The sequence below is a fragment of the Odontesthes bonariensis genome, chromosome 5 (genome assembly GCF_027942865.1).
Source record: "Odontesthes bonariensis isolate fOdoBon6 chromosome 5, fOdoBon6.hap1, whole genome shotgun sequence".
Taxonomy (NCBI): domain Eukaryota; kingdom Metazoa; phylum Chordata; class Actinopteri; order Atheriniformes; family Atherinopsidae; genus Odontesthes; species Odontesthes bonariensis.
Genome location: NC_134510.1, coordinates 13,947,983 through 13,964,050, shown reverse-complemented (window position 1 = coordinate 13,964,050; position 16,068 = coordinate 13,947,983). Strand labels below are relative to the sequence as shown.

Below are 16,068 nucleotides of genomic sequence, written 5' to 3'. Positions count from 1 at the left end.
TTTGAAAAGTAAAGGGTTAACGTGTTTCTTTGTGGCCACAGTGTTTTCACCCTTTTTTTCATTCACAACCGCGTGCAAGAAAAACGAGAGAAAAATAGTCGATTTTATGGTATTTATATTAGAATGTTGATAAGTTAAAGCAGGCCGGTGCAGCTCTGCTCGATTCTCTGACTTTATTATTTTGCTGATATTACAATATTAATTATTTCATTTTCATAACTGTCGGGCAGTAGCTGCTGAGTAAAATGTTCATAAACTGGGGGGGTTAATATAAAAGTGCGATGTCAAAAAAGCCTCAGTGGAATCTCTTGTCCCATAAAAAGAAAATGCTTCGCCAGATTATTATGACACTCTGTCCGTTATGAGCCGCGACTCTGCGCTCTGTGTTATATGATGGGAGGTCAAACCTGGGTGTTCACACTGGAGACTTGAGGACGATCCACTGAACAGTAACGTGGTGGTACATCCTAGTGGTGGCTGAAAGCAATGGGCTGAACCCTTGCTTGGGGGTTGACTCTCACACACGGCGCAGTCCCCCACACACGCGCAGAGCCGTGCCCAACAACGAGAGAGACCGACGCTGCGAGCGGGCAGCCACAAGATAACTTAGAAGTTGGCTTCGATGCGAGCCCGAAAGCCGATGACAAGGAAGACACCGACAGAAGTTTTCATTGGGAGAAAACAAGCGCTGCAGACGCGTTTGCTCGCCAAAAATAAGACACTTTAGGGAGAGCGCACCGAGACGAGGGCGCAACCGGGAGCTGAGACGCGGCGAGAAGAGGAGTACAGAAGGGACTCGAACGCGTGCAGAAGACTGAAGCGACTGCTTTGTTTTGTTTTGTTTTTACAGGAGAAATGAGTTTTTGACCACCCTGACATTCTTGTTACTGAAAGGAGGACCAGACGCTCTCTCGGAAGACGCGCGTCAAAGTTTGGAGAGCGAAGCTGCGCCACAACTGAGGCAAAAAAAAAAAAACGGTGATTATATTTACAACTTAACCCGCCCGGTTAACTTTCCTGTTTGCCGGTGCAATATCCACTTTACCGCAAAGATGTCCATCAGGAGAAAACTTTAAAGCCCCGAAACATCTCCGAGACCGGACGTCGCTTCCTTTGAAGCAGGAGGAGGTGCGTTTTCAGCCAGGGCACACGCTAAAAAAAAAAAAAAATTGAAGTTACCGAGAGAGAAAGTGCGAGAAGTGAGCCAAGACCTCGAGACAGACTGTATGAGAGGAAGCTTTCAAAGTTATGAGCAAAAAGTGGGAGCATAAAGGACAGAGTGATGCAGATGAGAGACACAGAGAGAAGAGCACTTGAGAGTTAGTTAAAGGAGAAGGGAAAGGAGCCCTGCGTTCCCAGTTGGAGACCCCCCCTGTGAACTGTTGAAAAACAAGAGGTTTGGTGTGTTGTTGGGGGAGGTAAGGAGAAAAGAGACGGATAAAGTCTGAGAGTGAAGCGGCTAATTGCTTAGTCCGTCCCTCATTACCATATCCAATGCGCGCCCGCTGGACTCCAGCCAATCCTCCCCACCTTCACACGATGCCGTTAATCGCGAGGCATTATTCACTATCATAATTATTATCCCGACATGCGCAATCCAACTCACAGCAACAGCAGCGGCGGCAGCAGCAACACGGGATAATTTCACGTCGTCTCCCCCCCCCCCCCCCCTCCGCCTCACCTCCCCCCTCCAAACACTCACACACACACACACCGCCAACCATCTCTCTGCGCCGCCAGACTGTTTGCGAACTTTTTTCTGTGTTGATTCATTTCGCTCTTCGCTGATGTATCTGCAAAACGCAGACACATCTCGGAGCGTGAACTCAGCAACATCGCCAGCACTGACATTGCCAGCAGCATGTCCCGACGCAAGCAAGCCAAGCCGCAGCACCTCAAGTCGGACGAGGATCCCGCACTAGCCGGGGTGATCTCCGAGCACGGTGAGTGGATTTGATCAGCTGAGCTTCCACGTCCAGCCAACTTCCTCCTCTCAGCTCCTCTCCTCACCTTTGTGTCATTTCCTCTCTCGCTCTTAAAGTTTGATCTATATTCACTTGGTTTCTTGTGGGGCTGTCGACTCTATTTATTTCTTAGATGTAGATAAAACCATCTGCAGTGAAGCTATTATGATCCACTTATTAAGTGAAAAAACATCTCCTCGTTAACATGGTGGTCCAAGAAGGAGTTTTACGTTTTTTATTTTATTCACCCCGCCCCCCCTCCCAAAAAAAAAGAAACCTGCATGTCGTCCAGGTTGCATCATTGTCGGCTGTTTGCTGACAGATGACCTTTAAGATTGACGGAACAAATGCGCGTAATAGAATAAACGTAGAGCAGTTTACACTTAAAGCATCTACAGCATGAGCTGGAGGCCTTTTTTTCTCCCCAAAGGCCTGCTTCGAAATTGAACCGATTAAAGGCTTTTCTTTATATGTTAACATCCGAGCTAGGGCTCTCTGTTAAAGTAGTTTCAGGTCCGTTTTTGTTTGTGCATGCGTGCACATTCAAATACACACCCCTCCAAACACTCGCAGACTTAAGACTTAAGTTGGAAAATGTTCGAAATTCTCTCCTAGAGGTGTTAAATTCTTCATAATTCGGCGGATACAGACGGAAACCGGGAGGGTAATTCATTTTTTTTTTTTTAAATAAAATTAAAACAGTCGGATGTAATGTTTATTTTTAAATCGGGCATCCGTGTCTTTTGTCCCCCTCAGCGCCTGCCTGGCACTGCGAGGGACAAAAATGCGGAGTCTGTTGCAGGTCGAAGCCTTGTTTTGTCATGGAAATGTTTTTTGTTTACCCCCCTCACATAAATTTAGCACACTTGATTTGTTCCCTTTCGCGCACATTGTCGACAAGATCGCTTGACAGAGCTTGTCCTCGCCATATGGAGAAAAGGATTATTTATCCTCCAGCCTGTACTCAGGCTTTTGCACAACAAAAACATCACTGCAGAGTTGGAAGTCAGGTCCGAGGCGAAGCGAAGCGCGGTGGGATTTTTCACCAAAAACTTCCCCGCGTTTGCAGCGCAGACGTGGTCACGTATCAAACTGAAATCCAGGCACTAAAATGTCTTTTTTGATAAACAAATGTTTTGTTTTTGTTTTGTTTTTAAAGTTCTATTTGATTATCAGGATGTGACTGAAATTAATTTATGAGCTTTGTGCTGCTTCACCACACCTCAATAATAACACAGTTTGTCGCTAAATTTCAACTGTTTTATTTATCGTAGTTTTACATAAAAAAAATATCAGTTTGCTCGTTTGTGGAGCTCAGTTGTCTCAACAATTCACTGCTTTTATTTCTACCTTTCTATAAAGCTTGGCCTGTGTTGACCAACACACACACACACACACTTTCCAGGGCTTCTTTAGAATAGAAATGCGTGATGTAATCTCTGGGGAGCGGCTGTCTTTGCATGTTGAAATGTTGGTGTGAAGGGAGGGGAGGGAGAGTCACATTGATGACTGCTGGCTCTTTTGTCCAGTTTACTCTTTTTTTTCCTGTAATTTATGGACTATTCACAGTCACAAAAACAAACACTCTTTGGGTGTTGCGATAACCCCCCTCTGATTTTGGTCAGAGCTGTGAAGCATCCATCAGGTTTCTCTCCTGTTGGATTATGGAATGAAAAAGAGGACTTCCTTTTTTTTTTCCTCTCGAAAACATTCACATTCAGATGATTTTCATTGAGCTAGTATTTATCTTTAAATACGGGTTAAAATTTCTGAATATGAAAACACAAAGATAGGAGACAAATGTAGAAATTCTAGAAAATAATGACCCCTAGATTTTGCTCACCTTACGGGGTGGCTGTTTTTTGTCTTTAAGATACAACTTTCACACACACACACATACACTGCGTTATAACATACTGTATACTGTCAGGGATATTGTGCTCAAGATTGGAAATGGCCATGGAATGTTCTTTTCCTTGCTGAGGTACTATAGTGGCTTGCTTGTATTCAGGACAGACGCAGCAGTGAAACAATCCCAAGCCCTTGGCAGAGCACAGTGAGCCCACACACTTAAACAAACCCAATAACACCATGTCTCATCCAAAGCTACCTTACACAGCGAGCCTCCTAATGTCAGACTGTCAGTGTATCACTGCAGCGTGATCGGATTCTCCGCTCCCTTCTTGCTGCTTGTGGTGCAGTTTGTGACGAACACCATCGATCGCTGGCCTTGACAAATCGCTGCATATATTGTTGAATGAATTCAAAAGTTCCCGTCGTGAGCCGCTGCTCGGCCGAGGCTTAGGATCCATTTTTGTTGGAGAAGTGGTCGGGAGAAAGTCAGGATTTTGGGTGGTCAAACTGTGCTGTTGTGCCAAGGGACACACACCTGGTGTCCATACAAAACATTTCATGAAAATAGCCGGCAAACAAGATAGCATCCACAGGATGGTTTAGATTTTTTCTCAACTCTTCACAGTATTAGAGGTCTTTCATTTTGGGGCTTTTTAAACAGTTTTCCACTACAGCTCAGCAAGGGGGCCTTAATTGGCTGCATCCCTGGGAACATGAAAAACTCAAATCAAGCAAGAGGGGGGGGCGATATGCCTTGTGTGGTATATCACCCCCCACCCCCACCCCAGGCCTTCCGGACACTTGCCCCCAGGGGGGAATGGGGGGGTAGTGTATATGTGTTAAGATGGGAAGATCAGGAGGAGGAGGAGGAGGGGGTGTGCTTAGGAGTGCTTTTACAAAGCTTGCTGACTTAACCTTTGTGTAGCCCCGGCCAGCCAGATCCTGCCGCTAGAAGTCAAACTCTTTGTACAATTAGAACATGTGTGCCGCTGACCTTGGCAGCGCAGCTCACTTGTGTCCTAGAAAGTGTGAGCAGCGACAGGCTTTTCACCACACCGCCACTTCCTCTGCACCCAGTGTCTTTGAAGGCGAGCGTGCAGGGGAGGTGTTGCTGCGCAAATTGTACACAGTCAGAAGAAGATTTACAGGAATTTTCAGCAAGAGCACAAGAGAACAAGCAGGGAAAGTGGATCTTTTCATAGTTGTCGCATTATGAACCATTTTAAGATATCTCAGAGAACATGGGGAGAAACTCGTGGGGAAGCTTTTACTTTTTCTTTTCCGCAGCGTCCAGGCAAGGCCGTACTTATGTGATTTTCATTCCAAAATTTGTGAAATCTCAAGGCAGAAACTTTCCTTCCTCCCGATAACCAAGGCAGGGACGAGTGTTGTTGATGAGCAGAAAACACAGCAAAGTGAGAGAATCCTTGCTGACAGTGACTACATGGTTGTTGCCCACATCCCCTGCAGTGGGGCTTTGTTTGCCTTTTGTTTTAATCCCCTCTCACCACTGGGTGCAGGCCTGTGGACCACCCACACAGTTGTGCCAAGGATGTCTTCAAGAAGGCACTCAAATATGGCTGCGTCTTAATTACTACTCAGCACTGAAAACACACACGAGCAAGTGAGATACTGATTGAGAGGAAGGCAGGAGACGGAAGGGCTATTAAACATTAGGCAACAGAGCAGATTTTGAGGATTTAAGAGAAAGCAAACAAGCCATCCGGAGAAGAGGTACATTTGTTCATTATTAGTAGGTTTTACTTTTGGTTTGTTCAGGAATGGAGGAAATGGAGGAGCAGCTGCGAATGATAACAGAGAGTCCTTTTGTTTTATGTGGAAACTACAATCAATGAATTTTAATTTAAAAGGAGCCAAAGCACTGGTCGGATAAATATCTCGTTTGCATGCAGAGGACGAACACCCATTAGATCCTGAAGCCCCATCCTCACGCTCCTCCGTAGATCCATTCACAGAGAGCCATCTTGACGGGTGACACAGTCATCTGGACAGAGTGCCGTCATTGAATACTGTATTGCAAATGCTTGCACAAACAAATCGTTAATGTTTTGGCTGCTCCACATCTGCAGGCGATGACAAAGGCCTCTCTGTGTGTGCAGATATGACTGTACCACTCTGCAGTAGGGCTGACCGGGCCGATGACACACACTCTAACACACAGCTCTGCTGAGGACGCTCGAGCCTCTGCAGGTCTGAGGATGCATGGGATCCTTCGAGGAGATGCTCAGTGTTTTCAGCGTCACAGACTTTAGAGTCACGGGTTGTTTAATAGCTCAGAAACGACTTTTATAGAAGAATCTGTTTATTCAAAAAATGAACGCGAATAATCACTTGCGTTTTTTTGGTTTAAATACAAGTCTTGAGCAGTGAATCTGATTTTAGATGAGGGTAAAATAGTTCACGTGTTGAGATATAGACAAAAAATTCAAATGAAGCAGAATGAATTACCGAATAACTGGGAATAGTTATAGAATTTAACATAGCGTAAATTAATAACTTCTTAAATTAAAGTTGTGGAAGTGTTACTGAAAAACATTGTGTGGAAAGATGGAATTAGGATGGAAATTCTAATATTGTTATACCCAGCAGGCCTAATTTTTTACTCTCAGTTTACAGTGATGCTTCTCGTTTTGAGAGCGTCGAGTTATCCTTAGGTTTTTTAGATGAATTGATTTAAAAGAGACATGAAAAGAGGCACCTCAAGGATCAGTGGAAGTGCAGGTGCTGATCACTGGCTGCTCTTACACCCTTGGTTTATGTAAAAAGGGTTTGTACCGAGAGGCTGGTTAAATGGCAGTACTCTGGGTTTTAAATGAGATATTGATACATGAAATGCTATAATTGTCATTGTCTGCGTGTATGTTCATTAAACCAGTCGGGTTATTGTTAAGAAAGGGGGAATTTGTAATTGCCCTCTGTTTCGCTCTGTGCCCAGCTCTGTGACTGTCACAGAATCAGTGGAAAGCATGAATACCTCATCTGATATAATATGTCAGATTAGCGGTTTCAGTTAGCATGCCAAAGATTGCCTAGCGTGATAGCTGACAAGTAGATTCAATATCCACAATCCTGCTATTGACTGCGTTCCACGAAATATTTGCATCTGGGTAAATTAAGACTCTTAAAGGAATGAAAAACTGATTAGATTTTTTTAAACATTATTTCCTTTTGTCCTTTCTCATCCTATAGTAAAATCAATATCCTCCTCAAAACACACACTATATATATATATATATATACCTAAGGAGACACACACCTTTACTGTCTTGCAAACACACAACTGCCACAAAATGCCGCCTTGACAGCTGCTCAACACAGTGGCGCCGGAGAGCGATTGTACAGCTGTTTTATGAGTATGAGCACGGACACTTTTTGATATTTTCAGTGGAGGCATAGAAATGATCAGGTGGTTTATAGTTGTAGCTTGTTCTGCTGTAATTAACACCAACTAATTGTCACGCGGTTCACACTGACACAATTAGCAACAAATTTTCGCATCTTAATTGTTTTTCTAAAATCTTCACGAAAGGCAGCATTCGCTTTATCAAGGTGTCTCAGCATTTTAAGCTGTTAGGGGTGTTGAGAAGAAAAAATTCTTGATTTTTATGATTTTTTTTTAATCAACTACGGTAATGGCGGCAGAGTAATTATATGTGAGTGAGAGAGGATATGTTTAAAATGATAACTTTTAAATTCACAAAATGTGATTTTAAGGAAGAAAAAAAAATGCAATTTCTTCCCTTTTTGTCATTTAAAAAAATAAATGCTGAGGGTATATCTAAATTTTTAAGATAGGCCTGTGCAAAAACACCAATGAAGAAACTGGACTGGTATTTTCCAGTTAGAGCCTTAGAGTTAGAGTTTAGTGTGTATTTTAAGGCATTTATCTCTATACGTTTACACATGATCCGTGTATGTTCTTTGTCTTTGAAAGTGTGTGTATGTGTGTGTGTGTGTGCGTGCGCTCGCGTGGGGTCAGAGGCATACAAAGGCCCCCACTTGTAATTGTATGAATGAATAAAAGAGATTGACAGTAATACCATTCTAATAACTAATCAGCTCAACACAATGCCTACTCATTTGTGTTGACCTTTCAACCCTCAATTATGGAAATGAGTTTTGCTGTCCGCTGCTGGACTAAGGAGCTTTTTAGCCCGCTGTCACGTGTGGCTGATGTTTCCAATCGTCAATTTTTTTTCTTCTCTTTTTATTTTTTAGCTCAAATTAATTTTGTTTGAGCAGAAGTCTTATACTGAGCTCACAAAAAGACTGGCCTTATTGATACTGCTTAAAAATTATCAAATAAATATGTGCAATTGTTCTGAATTTTATATTTTGACTTCCTGTAATTGCTTACGTTTTTTTTTTTTTTTTTTTTTTTAATTAACCTTGCAACACAAATGATTTAGTGAAGTAAAACCTTACTCTGTCGGTTCTTGCAGCCAGTGGGGACAAAAACACAGAGTCTGTCCAAAACCATTCTGTTGACAATCAAGTCACATTTGCCAGACCATGATAGCCCCCCTTTGGCTGCAGATTACAGGAGGAGTGATTCATTTCTTTACTAATGAGTTACTGTAATTGGCACATTGTCTCATGTCTGCTTCTCCATGGCTTCCTCTGCTTTACCTTTAAGCATAAGCACTGTATCACTCAAAAAAGCTCAGTAGGACTTTTCCTGTTGAATAAGGATGTGCAGGATGTAAGGTGCATCCTTTTCCAGTAGCTTTCCGGAGGCACTCTTTTTATCATTTTAATTCACCGTCAGAGGGTGTTGCAGACGCAATCCAAAATGTTGATGTCTGTTCACTTTCCGTTTTATAGTTAATTTATAAAAGTTATAAAATATCATAACAACTTGCAATTAAAAAAAACATGTTTACATTTTATAGTGTTAAGCGTAAAATAGTTTCAATGATGGGAAGTTATATTACCACTTTTGCTGGGTGTTTGGATATAATCTGAACAGGAAACTGGGAAAAAAAAGTATATAATGAATAGTTTTTAAGTACACATTCTCTTAGTATTAGAAGGAATATACTTATTTGAACAGAGATAAACAAACATATACTGTAAGTATGCTTAAAAAGAAAAAAATAAACTTACAAGGGTGGCTGTTTTTACTTAGTTTTGATCAGGTGTGAATTGGTTCCATGTTCAGAGCTTGTCCCAGTTTGTTTGACTCTTGATGGTTGCATGTGGAAGAGGAAGTGGCTTCCTACAACTGTGATTAAACATGTGTAACTAATCAGAGACTTTGCTGCCATGGCACAAGTATGTAATTTGTAGAGTCCTATGTCAGAGAGCATGGAAGAGCGACAGAGAGAAAGTAACACTGAGCTTTTCTTAGCTGAAAGGAAATGTTTGGGATTTTGAATATTCTAAAGAATCATTTTCGGGCAAACATTTCGGTTTTGCACCTTTTAAATGGCCAAATTTATAATTTTTTCATGTTATTCACAGTGTTTGCAGGGCGAAAATATTACTGTTGCATTGCTAAAAGAAAAGCCCCAAGCATTTAAAATTCAGGTGGAAACGACTGAGCTTGATAGCAGAGGGGAATCCTAATGGGGCCATCAAAGTCCTGATTTGTACCCAACAGATGAGGCAGCTGTGAATTGTATGAAATATTGGAAATCAATAGGTTCTATGGAATTTCATTAAGCGGCAGTATCCACAATTGATAGGCCCTCATAATTTGATGGATTGCACAAAGAAAATTATTAGCTGGCTCTATAGAGAGGGTGCAAATGCACAAATCTGGGTCTTGAGACTTGGTGAACTAGGGCAATTTGTTCAGAGTAAAAAAAAAAAAAAAAGAATATTGATTTTGGTTATGTTAAAAGAAAGAAAAAAATCAAAGGTTAAATCTTTGCTGCACTGCAAAATATGTGTGGATTCTTTATTGACTATTTATTCATTAATTCTTCTTTCACCCCCTCCCTTCCCTATCCCCTTCCACTCTCCTGACTCTCTGCCTTTTCCTCCAGCCCGAGGTGATGTGCTGGAAGACGCCGACAGCGGGAATGAGAGCCGCAGTGGCAGTGAAGAGACTCATGTATGTGAAAAGTGTTGTGCTGAGTTCTTCAAGTGGTCAGACTTCTGTGAACATTTAAAGAGCTGTACCAAGAACCCCCTGGTGCTCATAGTGAATGACAATGAGGACACACCTAACCCCTCCCAGGAGTACCCCTCGGAGCCCTCGCCTGTACCCAGCTGCCCCAGTGAACAGGATGACAGTGAAGACCCCAGGGAGGGTAACCAGAGTCCTGTTGGTGAGGGGGATGACGTCCCAGAGACAGCAACCTTAAATGAGGCCAGTGTCCTGGAAAAGGAGGATGAGCAGATGGAGCTGGAGCTTTCACCTGAAAAAAGTATGGATCCTGAAGAACGAGATGTTACATCCCCTGAGCCAGATGGCTCTCTACCTCAGCTCAACGATGTTGTACCCTCTGCTGTTACAAGCTACACCATGCCAAGCACCAATGTTACCTTGGAGACCTTGCACGGAACCCGGGTTGCAGTTGCCCAGTTTTCACAGAGTGTAAGGGCAGCAGCAGGCAGTGGGGTTTCCAACATGGCTATTCCCATGATCCTGGACCAGCTGATGGCACTTCAGCAGCAGCAGATTCATCAGCTCCAGCTAATAGAACAAATCCGAAGTCAGGTGGCTCTCATGAACAGACAGTCTGCCCCACAACCCGCTATCAACCATCATCACAGTAATGCTGGGACCCAGGGGCCTGTGTCCTCCTGTGTTCCTCCTGTCGCAAGTCAGCTTCAGTTGCATAACTTTATCACTCCTCCTGTCCATCAGCTGCCTGTTAGGTTGCCAGCCACTCTCAATGGTCAGGGTCCTTCGCCTTTGACATCAGCAATAGAAGGGTCTCTCTCTCAAACACCACAAAGTGGCCCTCAACAGTCTAACTCCTCAGTTCCAAACACACCTTCAAATAATTCAGTGTTTTCCCCACCAAGTGTTACTGGATTGTCATCTCTACATCCCTCCTGCTCATCTTCAATCGCAAATAACAACAGTAGCACTAGCAGTATCATAACAGGAGGTGGTGGCATCAGCAGCAGCTCAGCTCTTCCCAGGAACTCCACCACCCCTCCCTCCCTTAGCCACAGCAGCATCCTAAACTCTTCCTCCACGCTACCGCTGATACCTCACAGCTCCTCAAGCAGCGTCATCTTCCCAAATCCATTGGCAAGCATAGCAGCCACAGCCAACGCGCTCGATCCACTCTCTGCTCTAATGAAGCACCGCAAGGGAAAGCCCCCCAATGTGTCTGTGTTTGACACAAAGCCCAGCTCTGAGGACCCATTCTTTAAGCATAAGTGTCGGTTCTGTGCCAAGGTGTTTGGCAGCGACAGTGCCCTGCAGATCCACCTGCGTTCCCACACTGGAGAGAGGCCCTACAAATGCAACATTTGTGGCAACCGTTTCTCCACCAAGGGGAATCTAAAAGTCCACTTCCAGAGGCACAAAGAGAAATACCCCCACATTCAGATGAACCCTTACCCTGTGCCAGAGTACCTGGACAATGTGCCCACAAGCTCAGGCATCCCATATGGCATGTCGTTGCCCCCAGAAAAACCTGTTACCACATGGCTAGACAGTAAACCCGTTCTCCCCACTGTTCCCACTTCTGTGGGGCTCCAGCTGCCTCCAACACTCCCAAGTATGATAGGAGGTTTCTCTGAATCTCCAAGCCTGACTCCACTCAACAGGTCCCCTCAGAGGCCTTCACCACCCTCAAGTGAGTGTGCATCTCTGTCCCCAAATATCACCACTGACTCCGGCATGACCACTACGTCACCCTCCCCAAAACCCAACTTTGGAGGTGAGGCACCCCCTCTCTTGAAACCTGAAGGCATTCTCCTGTCCCCGAGTTGCTCTACTAGGCCAGGGGAGAACACAACCACCACAACTACAGTAACTCAAGTGCTTCTTTCCACCACCCTCACCTCCACAACCTCGTCAGGCAGTGGTCAAGTCACTGAGTCCATCAGCAGCCCGAGCTCAGTTTCTAATTCCATTTCTCATCCTGTCCTTCCCATGCTATCGGACCAGTTTAAGGCCAAATTTCCCTTTGGAGGCCTCCTAGACTCTATGCAAACCTCAGAGACATCAAAGTTGCAGCAGCTTGTAGAGAATATTGACAAGAAGATGACTGACCCCAACCAGTGTGTTATCTGCCATCGTGTTCTGAGCTGCCAGAGTGCTCTGAAGATGCACTACCGTATCCACACTGGCGAGAGACCATTCAAATGCAAGATATGCGGACGAGCATTCACCACTAAGGGAAACCTGAAAACACACTTTGGTGTCCACAGATCGAAACCCCCACTTCGAGTCCAGCACTCATGCCCTATATGTCAGAAAAAGTTCACCAACGCTGTTGTGCTGCAGCAGCACATTCGTATGCACATGGGAGGGCAGATCCCCAACACTCCTGTCCCTGAAAGCCTACAGGAGATGGAGACAGACCTCTCCTTTGATGAGAAGAGCTTAGATGCGATGAGTAATTATGATGACGACCTCCTGGATGAAATGGAACAGGCTATGGATGATGAAGCTGATCTAAAAGAAGGAGAAATGGACCCATTGAAACCTTATTCACCTGGGAGCTCCCCACCAACATCCATCATCTCCAGCATCGCTGCAATGGAAAACCAGATGAAGATGATAGACTGTACTGCTAACATGACTCGCTCATTTGGTCAGAAGCCTGCACAGAATGGCAACAGCTTTGTAGGGGAGTCTGACTGCTTTACCACTGATTCCCTGTATGCAGCGGGGGATGCTGAAGGTCAGAGCTTGGGGAGCCCTGCTTTGTCTGAGTCTTCTGGCTCTTTGCAGCATTTGTCCCCAGCACACAGCTATTCTGAGAGCCAGCGATCCAAGTCCCCAGCTACACTCAATAATAATAACCACAGCAGTGCCATGATGGCAGATGAGGGCCAGGAGAACAATGCAGCTGGCTTGGCAACAGTGAAGTCGGAAAAATCAGAGACCCCATCTCCGCTTTCTGCGACTGAGGGCACCGGGGCCCTTGACCTGACTGCCACACAACCTGGCAGACACTTCATCAAGGAGGAAAGCCACTTCAACATGCTGTTTTTAAACAGAGAGCGAGGTTGGTATAAGAACATTACACTAAAACTTAACATATCATGTAAAGTGAAGTCAATATCAGCATAGATTTCATCTGATAGTTATTACTTAGCAATATTCTAATAATAATTCACAAATAAACACTGTTCAATACCATCTAAACCTGACTGTTAAATACAACAGATTCTGACTAATTAAAGAAGCTAACATACAGCTATGAGGCTCTCCTTTGAATAATTACCTTTTGCAGGCTAAATATGTCAATATTATAACATACATTTCTTCTTGTGTATTTTAGGGCTATGTACGCCTAATTTGGCCAGCACTGCGACAAACATGATCAAAATGGAAATGAATGGGCATGGCAAATCCCTGAGCGACAACTCTCACTTGCCCGTGGGCATTCAGGTTCCAGCTGCAGTGCCCCCAACCACCATGAGCCCCAGCATCAACCCCATGTTGGCTCCCCCACCACCACGCCGTACTCCTAAGCAGCACAACTGCCACAATTGTGGAAAGAATTTTTCCTCAGCCAGTGCTCTGCAAATCCATGAGCGCACACACACAGGGGAGAAACCTTTTGCCTGCTCTATTTGTGGAAGGGCTTTCACCACAAAGGGCAATCTGAAGGTAAGATTCAATATAAACTTTACAGAGTGTACACTTTACTAATGTGTAACACACAAATAACCTTGGAGAACTGTATTCACATGTCTTCTAATTACAAATTATGTTTGTCTGTATATTCAGTTTTGGCCTTCTCTTTTTCATTCCAACCCATCCAAAACAATCTTATTTATGTAGTTATTTGTTAGAGATTTGACTTACAAGGACAGGCTCATGATGTTTGATTTTTCTCCATTTTGTTGCTACTTTTAGGTTCACATGGGAACACACATGTGGAACAATGCTCCAGCTCGTAGGGGTCGGCGCCTGTCTGTGGAGAATCCCATGGCCCTGTTGGGCGGGGACGCCATGAAGTTCAGTGAGATGTTTCAGAAGGATCTGGCGGCTCGGGCCATGAACGTAGACCCAGGCTTCTGGAACCAGTATGCTGCCGCTATCACCAATGGCCTAGCCATGAAGAACAATGAGATCTCTGTGATCCAGAATGGAGGCATCACTCAGCTGCCCGTCAGCCTTGGCGGGGCAGGTATCACTTCATTGGGAGCTATGCCTGGAGGGATGGACCGTGTTCACACCGGCAGCAGCCCTCCCATGACGGGTATAGACAAGGCTGGTCTGGACGTTGTAGCCAGTCGTCCCTTCTCCAGATACATGGAGGAGAATAAAGAGATTGGGATCAATTAAAGACATTTCTGTATTATTCCAAGGTAGGAATTTGGCAAAGACTAAAAGTGTGATGACGAGGAAAGACACTGCTGATCCAGCCTGAATTCACATGTACTAAACTATGTACAGATTAAATATTTTTTGTTTGGTTTTGGAAATATAGTATTTAGTATTGATTAGAGGTCTTTGCCTACCACCCATTCCCCCTTCACTTGATATTTCGCCTGTACACAGAAATCTGTCTCTTGTTTGAGAATATGTTGTCTTGCAAGATTTGCATGGTACTTATTGGTTTTTATTGGTATGTTTGACTGCTTTTATGAATTCTTTTGGAAACCAGGATCCTGCCTCAGTGATAAAGGGCAAGTGTCTTTTCTGGACAGGACTAACACCCAGAAGGACAGTTTTGTTTAAAGACAGTCTGGTCTTTGTACAGCAGCCCTGTTTGGGGTTGCTCTTTTAAATTTAAAGGACCATGGATAGACTGAAGAAAAGACTGAAATATAGTGTTTCTGTGCTCGCCTGATATATTTTTTTTCTCATGAACTAGAAAACTTGAAAAAATAATGTTTGAAATATTTTAATCTTTACATTTAGTCTCTCAGCATTGTCTTATAATGTTGTCCTGTGTCTTTAGTATTTATGATATTGACAAAAAAAAAAAAAAAGCGGGTATACAAAAATATATTTAACGGCCCAAGCATTTTATTGATTCTTTTTTTCTAAACTGCAGGCTTCACTCATGAATATCTCTGTCAATAAAGACAATATGTCATTTGAGTTGAACAACAGAGAGAAATTGTAGGTTTTATTTGGATATCTGTTGAGACTATGTGTATCTCGTTACATGACAAAGAGGCAAGAGATATCCGAAGCTGCTATGACCACAACCCTGCTTTTAACCTTTGTAAAAAGAAAAAAAAAGGTGATCCTTTTGAAGAAATATCTATGTATAGAAATTCAGACAAATCTAAAACAGGTATGCATATTTTGTATCACATAAAAATAGACATCATGAGTTGAGAGTACTTGTCATGTTTGTGAATGCACTTTTTAAAAACAAGACGTTTTGTCTGTGAGTTACCGTTAACCTTTTGACTGAGCTATCTATCACGTGCTGTTTTCATTGTTTTCAGCAGACCACTGCTCCAGCTGACAGAGGCGGTTCTCTGTTATTGCATCTGTGCTACTCGTCAGGATGCAAACTCATCACTCAATCAAAACCTTCTCAAATAAAAAAAGGAAACAGGTGTGTGTTTGGATGGTCTCCTTATCAGCATCACATTTCCCCCTTTTTCTGTTACCCTTTTAAACTTGAATTAAACATGTAATATGGGATACACATGATAATTGAAAACGAAAACATCATTTTTATCCTTAGAATTGTGATTACTGATTAAAATCATGAAAAAAGGACCACAACAGTGTTTAACTGGTTTTATCAAAAAATAGACTAATTTAATTTGTACATTTAAGATGGATTCTTTAAAAGATATTCATATCTAAATGTATGCAAACATTTGTTTTATATATTTAGCTATTAATACAATTAAATTAAATTGGTCATTATCTGTCAGAATCAGCTTTTACTTTCTGGGAATGTCCAACATTATGCTCGGTGTATTTTAAGAATATACATTTCTATTTTTGGAAACATTGCTTTCATGATGGTTTGGGAAACATCTTTGAAAAGCTGATAAAAAACAATCTAGTTTAATGTATTTATTAAATCAGTGGTGCTACTGAGTTTTGTTTTAGTTTGTAGAAAAAAGACAAACAAATTGTTCACTCGTGTTTGTGTGTGTGAGTGTTTCT

General features: G+C 43.1%; 2 protein-coding genes across 2 annotated transcripts in view; one reads left to right on the top strand and one right to left on the bottom strand.

Moving 5' to 3' along the window:
* LOC142380565 (uncharacterized) overlaps nucleotides 1-1,863 on the bottom strand; it is an 87,154-nt gene extending 85,291 nt beyond the window's left edge. Inside the window, exons 1-2 of the mRNA XM_075466477.1 lie at nucleotides 1,850-1,863; nucleotides 1,722-1,793 (exon numbers count right to left, since the gene is read on the bottom strand). Of these exons, the coding sequence (XP_075322592.1) occupies nucleotides 1,722-1,793; nucleotides 1,850-1,863 (86 nt within the window). The remainder of the gene's footprint in view (nucleotides 1-1,721; nucleotides 1,794-1,849) is intronic.
* Nucleotides 473-15,550, top strand: sall3a (spalt-like transcription factor 3a). The gene is made up of 4 exons (XM_075464947.1): nucleotides 473-1,943; nucleotides 9,830-12,982; nucleotides 13,259-13,590; nucleotides 13,840-15,550. The coding sequence occupies exons 1-4, from the start codon at nucleotides 1,862-1,864 to the stop codon at nucleotides 14,269-14,271; spliced, it is 3,999 nt and encodes a 1,332-aa protein (XP_075321062.1). The 5' UTR covers nucleotides 473-1,861; the 3' UTR covers nucleotides 14,272-15,550.
* Nucleotides 15,551-16,068: the final 518 nt, after the last annotated feature.

What these genes read in the sequence shown, in the direction of transcription:
- sall3a (XM_075464947.1), top strand. Translation starts at nt 1,862, where the DNA reads ATGTCCCGACGCAAGCAAGCCAAGCCGCAGCACCTCAAGTCGGACGAG. An exon ending in CGGGGTGATCTCCGAGCACG is followed by an intron (nt 1,944 to 9,829) that starts GTGAGTGGATTT and finishes CTTTTCCTCCAG; the next exon opens with CCCGAGGTGATGTGCTGGAA. An exon ending in GTTTTTAAACAGAGAGCGAG is followed by an intron (nt 12,983 to 13,258) that starts GTTGGTATAAGA and finishes TGTGTATTTTAG; the next exon opens with GGCTATGTACGCCTAATTTG.